Source organism: Eulemur rufifrons, chromosome 9 (genome assembly GCF_041146395.1).
Source record: "Eulemur rufifrons isolate Redbay chromosome 9, OSU_ERuf_1, whole genome shotgun sequence".
NCBI classification, from domain to species: domain Eukaryota; kingdom Metazoa; phylum Chordata; class Mammalia; order Primates; family Lemuridae; genus Eulemur; species Eulemur rufifrons.
This window is the reverse complement of record NC_090991.1, coordinates 40,839,447-40,850,424: the sequence shown is the minus strand read 5'-3', so window position 1 is coordinate 40,850,424 and position 10,978 is coordinate 40,839,447. Positions and strand designations below refer to the sequence as shown.

The 10,978-nt window shown below is 48.6% G+C and overlaps 1 protein-coding gene across 4 annotated transcripts; it reads right to left on the bottom strand.

The window, feature by feature from the left end:
- Positions 1 to 1,524: 1,524 nt before the first annotated feature.
- HEXIM2 (HEXIM P-TEFb complex subunit 2) lies at positions 1,525 to 7,640 on the bottom strand. Of its 4 annotated transcripts, none has more exons than XM_069481554.1 (3): positions 6,423 to 7,640; positions 4,931 to 5,043; positions 1,525 to 2,529 (listed from the first exon to the last, which is right to left on the bottom strand). In XM_069481554.1, the coding sequence occupies exons 2-3, from the start codon at positions 4,991 to 4,993 to the stop codon at positions 1,735 to 1,737; spliced, it is 858 nt and encodes a 285-aa protein (XP_069337655.1). In that variant the 5' UTR covers positions 4,994 to 5,043; positions 6,423 to 7,640; the 3' UTR covers positions 1,525 to 1,734. The 4 variants fall into 4 exon arrangements, with proteins under 4 accessions (XP_069337655.1, XP_069337653.1, XP_069337652.1 ...); XM_069481552.1 differs by having other exon boundaries at positions 6,576 to 7,331; XM_069481551.1 differs by lacking the exon at positions 6,423 to 7,640 and adding an exon at positions 5,793 to 5,941.
- Between the last annotated feature and the right edge of the window lie 3,338 nt (positions 7,641 to 10,978).

Below are 10,978 nucleotides of genomic sequence, written 5' to 3'. Positions count from 1 at the left end.
ACACGGGCAACACACGCACACGCGCGCGCACACACACACACACACAAAAGCGCCTCTGGGTAAACAACCTTTGTCCTGGCCTCCTCTCCCCCTCCAGGCTGCATGCTGAGGAATGCTGCAGCTGGGAGGCCGCCTGCCTGGGCCAAGGGGCCTTTGGGTCCCTCAATTACCCCACAGGGGAAGGCAGGCCTCCAGTGGCTCTCCTGCAATCTGGAAAGCCACTTCCTCTCTGAGCCTTGGGTTTCCCATCTGCAAAGTGGGGACAATCATTCCTGCTGCCCTTCCTAACATTGCTGTCTGGGGAGCAAAGGGAAAGAGGTAAAAGCCCTCTCCAGAATCCCAGGGACAGATCCCCCAGGGCGGGACTTTGCTTCCTCATGAAACCCACCCTTTCCTAGAATCTGTTCTTGCAGTTCTTCGTTGTAGAAGGCGCCAGCCAGGCCTGGGTGTGGCAGGGCAGAAACGAAAGTTGTCCTGGCAACACAAGATTTTGTCAACATTTCCATCCCCAGAAGCTCCCAGGCCTGGGCCTTCTCCTGCCCTGTGTGGCCTGTCAAAATGAGCGCCCGGAATGGAAGCCAGGCTGGGCGGCCAGGCCCCCGCCCTCCCTGTGTATGGTGGCCGCGCCAACACAGGCTCGTCGGTGAGTTGACTAACTTCCTCCATCATCACCAAAGTTATCCACGTTGCCACCTGACACCCGATGCCGGCCAGCAAGGGCACCAGGAGGGTGATGGGAGAAACAGGGTGTCAGAGCCCAGTATGGGTTGTTGGTATCTGCGTTACCCAGGCTGATCCAGCTCCGTGTTACACAGAGGTGCAGGACTCACACACTGCAGGGGGAATGAACCACACACACACACACACACACACACACACACGACGAGGCTACAGGAGCAGGGTGCTCGGAGAGGCCAAGCAGGACCCAGGAAAGCCAGGCAGACCAGCTCTGCTGAGGACCAGGCACTGCCCCCTCTGCCTCTTAGCTTTATTTTCCATCAGAACAATACTTACTTCCCTTGAGTGCTTACTTCTTTCTAATCGTCATTCCAGGAGGTAAGGGGGCAAACTCCTGATGACTAACCTCAAGCCCAACCCCTTGCTGGGAGGGGTGGGGGTGGGCGACTGTTAAGGACAAGGAGGTACAAGGCACTCAGACCTTGTGTAGCCCCTACACTGTAGGGAGCATATGGGGAGTCCCTGGGCTTGGGCCTTATCCCAAAGCCCCAGCTTCCTCTCCTCCAGGGGAAGCTCCCCGCTCCTCACAGCGATCTGGCATCTTGAGTGTCAGGTTCTGGCTGAAACTGGGGCCTCCTGACTGAGCTCCCTCCCACCTAAAAAACCTTCAGAGCAGTCTGGTGGCTCCAGGACACACAGAACAGAATTCAGGTATCCTGGAGACCTTGATAGGTCTCCACCCAGAGGTCTGCTGTCCTCCCAGGCTTGGGACAAGGGGGGACTGGGACCCCATATGAATGTTTTGATTCTCAGAACAGCCCTAGCAAAATCAATCCTAGCCACTGTCATTTGGTCTCACCAAGACCGTTTAATTTCTCTGTAAAAAGTAGTGACATCAAAGAACCAATTGTGGAAATAACGAGGTGGAAGTCTGAACCTATTTTTGCTGTTCTCAGGGGACACAGAGTGCTGAGAGTGGTTTTCATCTGCCACCTGCCTCCTTGAGACCCAGCTGGCCTGAGTAGGCATGAAATAGGACTTTCTCTTTGGGTCCCCCTAGGTCCCCAGCTCCTCATTGCGGTGGCTGCCCTCTCGGTTCCACATCTCATTCTCCTGCCGAAGCCGCTGGTTCTCAGTCCGCAGCCTCTCTACCTCAGCAGCCAGCTCCTCCACCTGGCGACAGGGCTGCTGGCCAGTGCACACCTGCAGCCGCTGCAGCCTCCTTGTCTCCTCCTCAGCCTGTGACAGCCGCTTCTCCAACTCCAGGTAGTCTCGTACCAGCTCCTGCTTGCTGCGGCCCTGTAGGCTCTCCGTGTGGTATCGCTCGTAGGTCTCAGAGAAATCCCTCTGCTGGAACTCACCGTGGGCTCGGCCCCGCCCATCGCTGTCCCCTGCCTCACTCTCCCCACTGGAGCCTGGGTGGGAGATCCCATGGGGCACATCCAGGTTGGGCTCCTCTGGGTCTCGGTCATTCATCAGGAACTGGGTGGTGTTGTAGGGTGCCACGGGCTGGCCTTTGGCGAACATCTCCTCGCGGACACGCGAGGCCCTCTGGCTCTGCCTCTCATCCCGCTGTTGCTTCTCTGCCCAGCTCAGCTCCAGGTAGGGTCGCCAGTGCCGCTTGCGCTTTGATGGCCGCCGACGGTGTTTCTTTCGGCCTAGTACGGCCTCTGCTGAGCAGGCCCTTGGGTTCTGGGTCCGGGGACCCCTACTATTCCAGCCCAGGCCACTGCCAGCCCCGGTAAGATCCTCATCTTCTGAGTGGCTCTCCATCTGGGGTGTCAGGGGCAGGGAACCACCAGAGTCAACAGGCTCAAGAAGTGTTTTGGGGCTCCCTGGAGCACCAAAGGTCTAAAGAGAGTGGAGAAGGGAGGCTGGATCACAGACAGCCTGTCCTGTCCACCCAGCCTGAAGCCAACTTTCCCACACCCAGCTAACTTGGTCCCTCTCTAGCCTCTCACCTTTTTGCAACCATTTGTTTACCAGCTTACCTATCTACTCTCTGTCCCCCAACCCTCTCTGAGTAAACTTACAGTGAGAGCAGGAATGTTGCCTGTGTATCTCACTCTGTAATTTTATTGCCTGGAACACTGCCTGGCACAGAGTAGGCGCTCCATAAATACTGAATGAATGAAGTAGGGGAGGGAGAAAACTGGGCTTCAAGATGGCTCCTCATGCATTTGCTTGATCAGAAGCCCAAATGGCACATGCTCTTCCCTCTTCCTAGAAAGCTTGTCTTTTAGACAGAGGTGGCTTCACGGCAGGTGACCTGTGCAGTTGCACAGAGGCCCATGTTCCGAAACGCCCCCATGCTTGGCTTAATGCTGTCCCTGTCTTGAACTTTTTAATAATTTTTGAACAAGGAGCGCTTTTTGCACTGGACCCCACAAATCATGCAGCTGATGCTGCTGCCAGCTACTCACGTGGCTGACTTTTTTTCATCCTTTAGGGCTAGTTCCAATGTCACCTCTTCAGAGAGGCCCTCCCTGACCACCCTATCTAAAGTAGCCTCCCCTAGCTCCCCTCCCCAGTGACTCTCTATTATATCACACAGTTAACACAGAATTTAGCATGTGACCAGCTACTATCCATCTTCTTCCCACGAGAATGTGTCTTGTCTGTTCAACTCACTGCTATATCCCTATGCATTGTACAAGGTAAATGCTCAATAAATATTTGTTAAATGACCTAAAGCTTCTAAGATAGGGGGATCCAAAAGACATTGGAAAATAAGACTCTCCTTTCTGTCCTTCTAGGGTAAAGAAGACAGAGTGTATTTATTCCAGGCAGAAGTTGGTATCACTCTTCTATATGAATGACAGGAAAGAGGTCCCAACCAAGGAGAGGGAGGGCCAACCTCCAGTCTTCAGTGAGAGAGTTCCGGAATCTATCTAGGAGGTGGAAAGCATCTGTCAGAGTGCGCACATGTTTAGGGCATCTGTTTATCTCTGTTGTGGTGAGGGTGGGAGTACTGAGTATGGAGGATGGGGAATGAATTGCTCTAAGTTTGTGGTTTGGGGTATTTCTAATAATAACTACTACCATTAGTATGTTGTTTTACAATATACAACATGGTTCAGAGACATCTGAGAATAGGTCCCTAACAGCATAGGGTATGTATTGTGGGATATGGTATATGTAGCCCTGTAAGAGCTGGGGTTATGTTATGTGCATTTTAGAGACCCTGAAGAGAATTTCAGGGAAAAGGCGGTATATTGGGTACGTGTGTGTGTAGTGTTTGTTGTGTTACTTCACCTGCGGGGGAGGTCACCAATTATGTGAGTGATAAGCCATGTCTCCACCAGTGGCTTGGGCCAACTGATCCACCTGGGAAAAACAAGTCCACCAGGAACTCCAAGGCAGAGTGGCTTGTTTGCCGAGCACAATCACTCACTCACTTACTTGCTCCCAGCCCTTAGTAAATGTCCCCTAATGATCCTCCCCCAACCCAAGCCAGCCCTGCCCCCAGCCCTAACTGCTGCCTCCCACCTAAAGACTGTCCCTCTACCACCACCACCAGTACTGCAGATAAGTTGTGTGACTTTAGTGAGTCATTTGCCCTCTTTGAACCTTCTAGCCCTGACATACAATGAATCCCAAATTCAATAAATCCAGGAAACACTGAAGTGACTAGGCAACCTTAAGTTTCCTCCTCATCTATAGGGAGTTGTGGGCCAGGGGAGAAGAATGGATAAGGCAGGGCAGCAAGAGAGAGAGAGCATGGGCTGGGATGGTATGGGCTCCTGTTGCCAGGTCAGAAGGTGGCATTCTCTGAGGGCCTGATACAATCTGCCTCTCTCCTCTCTCCTGGGTTACATCCTATCCCCCACCTCCATTCCAAATAATAAACCAAAAATTCTTCCTGCTTCAGATTTGGTTTTTAGCCTGGACAAAATGAAAACATTCAACCAATTTCTTTAACCTTGAGATCAAGGCAAGGTTCTGTTGTCAGAAGGCCCTAAATTTAAACCCTGGTCTATTGCTTATAGACTACATGATTCTGGAAAAGGTATTTCAGCTCTCAGAACCTTAGCTTCTGTGAACTGGGGAAATAATTCCTGCATGGAAGCATCACTAGGATTTCATGAGATAGTATAGATTTAGCATCTGGCCGATTGCCTAGCACGTAGTAGGGACACATTTAAAATACCGGTTTTCCAAATCTACCAACACATCTGAGACAAGAAGCTAGGATCTCAGGTGCAAGATCCATGTTCAGAGTACTCAGGTGCTTGGGAAGGTGGGAACTTACCTCGGCCTCCTCCAGGGCTGCTGGTGACTCTGTATTATAGTTGCTCTGGTTCGGAGTGGCCATCTTCTTCTGTTCCAAATCTTTCAGCAGATGCCTTTTTTAACTAGTGACACCTAATTTGGACAACAACAGAAACCTAAGTCCTGAGTAATTCTCAGGAAGACTGGCTGCTCACAATTGTTTGCCCAGGAAACGGCAGCCATTTTGTAGCACCAGACCAGTACACCCTCATTTTCAAATGAAGGCCCTGAGGGCTTCCGCCATACCCTGCTTTTCACACCTCCCCCTGCTTTTCACACCTCCAGCCAGCAAGGGGCCGGAACAGGAGAACAGGATTAAGGCTGCCATGTTCCCAGTCCTGTTCCTCAGGCCCCAGGCCAGGGCTTATATCCTATGGAAGTCACTCACGCCCAGGCTGGCAGCTAGGACTAGGCCTCAGCTTTGTTTCCCCCAACAACCCAAGGGGGAAAGGACACTGCCTGGGGAGCTGGGAGTGGAGCAGGTCTGTATTTCCGACAAGACAACATGAAGCAAGCTTAGGAGGAGTCCTTTCCTACTGCTTCCAGAGGCCCCAGTCTGGACTGCAGCCCTGCACCCCCAGCCTCCTCCCCAGGCTGGGCTCGAGAAAGCAATGCCTCTAGAAGCATGGCTGGGCCCTGGGCCAAGCCTGGGGCTGAGGCCTTTTCTTCTACGGAGCCTGGCCTGCCTGCCTCCTTCCTCTCAGAGCGGAAAACAGAGCAAAGGGGAAGGAGAAGTCTGCACACTACATGCAGCGTGGAGGGAAACCCAAATGGGATAAGGATGGATTTCTTGGAAGAGGGAAAGTAGTCATGGGAAGAGGTTTTGCAAAGGTGGAACTAACCTATTCGCTGTCAGGGCTATGCACACGACTACATCTGTGTGTCTTTCTGTGCGACCGCCTGTCTGTGCCATTCCCAAAGCCTCAGCCCTACCTCTCGCTGCAGTTGCAGCAGCTCTGGTCAAGCCGCTCTAGGCACTAAGGTAGGGGGAGGGGACAGCCTGGAGGCGCGGTGCCTACCGGGAATTGTAGTTCTCCAAGCCTGGGAAAGCGGGCCAAGATTTTGTCACGTCAGCAGTCACACCTGAGAACTCCAAAACCCATCTACCTCTGCGCGGGCGGCATGGCGCGCGCGCACCGCTTCCTCCTTTGATTGGCTAAATCGTCCGCCAATATTCTCACTTTCGTCAACGATTAGCTGTGCGGAAGCACAACCGGGACCCGCCTTCCTCCAGCTCAATTAAAAAGTTCATTGATGGCGTTAATCTTTACCGAGCAGAAAATAGATCCGGCTAAGAGGGGAGGGGCCTAAGCGCGGAAGGATCCTCAGGCCTTGAGGAAGGCGACGAGAAGATCGGTGGCCGTCGCCGCCATTTTGGGCTGGGAGGAGGCAGCGGAGGGACTCGCTGCGCAGTGAGAGCACCCCATGGGGGGTGGTCCGGGCGCGGGGAGAGGCCGGGCCGAGTGGGCTGCCTGAAGTGGCGGCGCCGGGATACGGCGGGGAAGTGGGATCGGGGACCGGGGAGGGTGAAGGTTGGAATCTCCCTGGCCAAGCCCAGTCCTCAAACCGTCCCGGCAGCCCCGCAGCCTCGCCTCTCACAGAGGGCGGTTTTCGTCGGCAATTACCGCGTTTCCCGAGACCCCAACAGGGTAGAGGCCGGTGAAACGACTTCCCTCTGCCGTCCTTCCACAGGGCTGCGGATCCTGAGGCCGAGCTCTGCCGACTTCTCTCCCCACCCCCATTCGGCCTGGGTACGGCGGCTAGGCCCAGCGTGGCGGAACTCCCACCTCGACCGTCGAGGTGGGGGCGACGCCAGATTCCAGAGGCTGGCGCCGCGGGGGAGGGCCGAGGTCGCAGGTTTGGCCACAAGTCCCTCAGGCGTGGCAGTCGGCTGGAGGCTCTGAGGGCGGAGAGCCCCGTGCACCCACCTTCTTCCCCCCAAACACCCGCCTCCTGGGCTGCGAAAAGAAACAGCCACCTTCTAACTACCGTAGTAACCACCGATTCCCCTGGGATCAGCCAGATAGGGGCACGTGGAAATCTTCACGAGCCCAGTGCTTGGAGGTCTCTCAGCCTCTTGCCCTCAAGGTCTCTCCTATCTAGCTCCGATTCTCTGACGACCTGATCTCGCACGTCACCAGCCACTTTAGGAAACTCCTAAAGTGTGTTGTCCCACTTCTCTTGAGAGTTTACACCAAAGGCAAAACTTGGAGTTTTGCCCTTTACAGGGTTGGGACACAAAATAATTCAGAGTCGCCACAGTCCAGAAATAGAAATGGAGTGGCCGATTTCGGATGCTTCATGAACATCTGCTTGCATTTTGAAATCTGAGCGTTAACTTTTACCAAAACTTTTAGAGAAATGGCTGCCCTCCTGGAAGGAAAAACGAACTACAGTAATTCTAACGTTATCTTTTTAAGACTACAAAATCTTTCCAGTTTAAACAATTTTCTCCCACAAACTAAACAAAATGGGGGAATATTTTGCGTGCCACTGGTGCATTGTTACTAGGGAATCTCTATTTTGAAGTTCCAAGTAATTGAAAATCACTTCTGTAGATCTTAGATGCCACCAAAATAGAAATTGCAGTTTTGATCTATTTCATATATGTGGCGTTTAGGGGTGGGGGAGACCCGCTTTAAAAGAATAAAACTCAACCCTAAATTATAGCTGTAGCTTCTTAAAGATTGAAGTTTGATGTGAAGTTCTTTTATTGAGTTGCAAATTAAACCATCCTGTTTCCTACTGCTGGAAATCTAAATCCAGAGATTTATGACTCAGGGATATCTTCAAATAAAAGTTTTGTTGCTAAAATGCCAGTTAAAATTATGCCTAGGTAGGCTCTGAAGAAGGAGAGTGACTGGCAATGAACTTTATATTTTTGTGGGTACCTTGTGATGAATCTCATTACCAATCACAGTTAGTCAAATCATTCCTAAGCCTTTGGCCTTAATAGCAAGAACCTTGAAAGTTTCTTCAGAACTAAAGCCCTGCTCCTCCTATTATTAATAAAGTAATTTTTCTTCAGTTGTAAGAGTGACAACTCCACATAGCTTTAACTATTTTCTCTCTCTGCTCCCCAGATGTTCTCAAAGAAAGTCTTACAACTGGGAGTCTCTCTGAACCTATTCTGGTTCAGGGGGCTGCCTGGTTTAAAAAAAAGAAAATGAAAATTAAAAAAAAGTCTTATAACTGAACTGCAGAAACAGGATCATCATTGACTAGGGTTCTTAATCCCAAATTTGAACCGCTTATTCTTAACTGAACCTTCAGAACACTTGATTCTTACCATAGGTTGGTTTTTGTTTACTTTACACTGATAAGAAAAGATGCCAGTTAGGAAAAGCTGACAGTAACTTGGTAGAAATTAGACAGTCATGGGAGCTGAAAGAGGTTTTAGAAGTTATCTGTGGTTCTTCTGTCAAGAATTTAATGGGAGATAGACTCTTGTGATTCGTTCTCCATTATGAAGTAATGTTGTTAAAACTTTGGATGCTACTAATTGGTGAATACTGCTCCAGGTACCGAAATTTATTTATAAATGAAATCTTACTGTCTTTAAAGTTGACCCATAAGCTTTTCCATTCCTTGATAAGAAAAATTGGGAATAAAACCAGTTTATTAATGGTCTCCTGATAATCTTCTGAGCAAAACACAGGACTGGAAATTAGGAACTCCAAGCTCTATTGCTGTGTGCTGCCACTGACTTGGTTGGCTTGGCTAGAGGCCAGATACTATGAGGCCAAACTGGTCATTTTGTTGCTGAGTCTATTGTTCATCTAATATTCAACCAGACCTTTAACTTCCTCCTCAGCTCTCCCCTTTCAGATGATTTGCTTTTTGCTTTGTAACAAATTCTACAAACCCTATGCAGCAGTTTCCTAATTTGAAAATGGTATCAATGCGGCCTCCCTCATAAATACCTTGAGGAGTAACTAGGCCTCAAGTGCTGCTATGTAAACATCTACTCCTTATAACTTTGTTATTTGGGAACTTCACAACTTCAGCTTCAAAGGTTATTGGGCCAGTTGGGAGGCCTGCCTTACCGAACTGTGGTCTTGGTTGTCCATAGCAGCACAGGAGTGGCTATTCAAGTAGGCCAAGTGAGGGTCAGTCTCCCAGGGTGCCAAGCAGTTAGTTGTTACTGTGAAGTCACGGGCATTTTACATTTGCCTGATGGCTGACTCCTGGGGACCAGTGGCTATGTGTGAGTAGGATTCATGACAGAGGTAGGAGTAATTCTTGATAGCATTCTTCCTCTTCAAGATGAAGATGCTTGCTTCTGAACTATTTGGTTTTCACAGTGAACGTTTTATGCTCCTGTGTTTAGCTGCTACCATATTCCCTCTCTTTTCTCTTTTTAAATTGTTCAAATGTTTTGCTGTTTTATTAAGCACATTTTTAGTAATAACTAGAGAGGAAGATAGAACTAACCTATTACATACTCCATCCCTAAATTTGGTCTTTTGCCTTTGACTGAAAATTGTTCTGGGGTTATCTAGATATGTAGAAATACATGTTTAAAGCAGGCTTCAGGCAGGGAATAGTGGCTCATGCCTGTAATCCTAGCACTTTGGGAGGCCAAGGTGGGAGGATCGCTTGAGGCCAGCAGTTGGAGACCTCATCTCTACAAAAAAATTTAAAAATTAGCTGGGCATGGTGACATGTGCCTGTAGTGCCAGCTACTCAGGAGGCTGAGGCAGGGGGATCATTTGAGCCCAAAGGTTTGACCTTACAGTGAGCTATGATAACACCACTGCACTCTAGCCCAGGCAACAGAGGGAGACCCTGTCTCCAAAAAATAAGTACAGCAGGCTTCAGAACTCCAACCTGATTTCTTCCTCTGACCCTCTGGAGGCTAGGACAAGTTCTATTGAGTAGATTACAAGAGAGGTGTTAATTTTCTCAAATTCTTTTGTATGAAGCACTCTAAAGCTCCCACATTTCCCTTCAGGAATATACTTTTTGCTCACTGTAGACCCAGGGCTTTTCAATACTTCACGCAAAGTCAGTGGATATCTCATATAAAGTATAGTTTCAGATGAGAATTTAAACACAATTCCCTTCTGAATTTTTACTAAAAAAAAAAATTCCAAGTCAAATGTAACTGCTCTTGCTGTATTGAGGAAGAGATCACATTAGCTATTTCAAAAGACTTACTGACAGTTTCCTGTAGCAGTTCAACCATTTGAATTTTGTTGATGTGCAAAGGTTTCTAAGTAAACTATGAGGATTATTCTTGCTGTTGCCCATGTTGTATCATTTGTTGTAATTGAACCTCCTCTAACACCCAAGTTTATTCAGGAGAATTTGTAAGAGCTAAATTATTGATCTGTCTCAACCCGGCCTTTGTTTTTTCAAGAAGAAACAAAATGAGGTGGTAAGCTTTCCGGTATTGAAAGGCAACTGGTTGCACAGGTCTAAGAAGAGAGTAAGATAATAAAAAAAAAAAGAAAGAAAGAAAAGACAACTGGCAAAAATTGGCCGAAGGTTGAATCTTTGCCTCTTGGACCATATATTTTCTGCCAGTTGCTAAGTATGACTATTATCCTTTGGTCATCAGTTTCCATGGTGTGCAGGGCCTGAATTTGACATTTTCTTTTTTTAAAAAATTAGCTTTCATTTCTAGCATCAAGCATTTATACTTTGCATGAGAAAGAATAATAAACTGGAATTTTTATTCCAATAATCTTACTTGTGCAAATATGAAAAAGAGTTACTTCCTTCCCCCCCACAAAAAAACCCAAACAAAACCCCCACAAACCCAAGTGTACTTAAGTACTTAGGTACAAGTACTGTTTTAACGTTAGCCAACTTTTCCACCACACGATTGTGAATATTTGTTTCCAAGCTGTTATGGGTGTAAGTGGCCAGGGGAAAGCCTGTAATGTATTATCTCATGTTTGACTAAATATAGCTAGCCTTTGATTTTCCTGAAGATAGACTATTCAGTTGTATATTTTGTTTTTTAATTCTGTGGAATCCCTCTTTGGTTTCTCTAACTTTCAAAGTAATTAGGGCAAAGTAT

Coding starts and splice junctions, on each gene's coding strand:
- HEXIM2 (XM_069481554.1), bottom strand. CDS start 4,993: ATGGCCACTCCGAACCAGAGCAACTATAATACAGAGTCACCAGCAGCC. Junction 2,530..4,930: donor CAGCCCTGGAGGAGGCCGAG/GTAAGTTCCCAC, acceptor CACTCTCTTTAG/ACCTTTGGTGCTCCAGGGAG.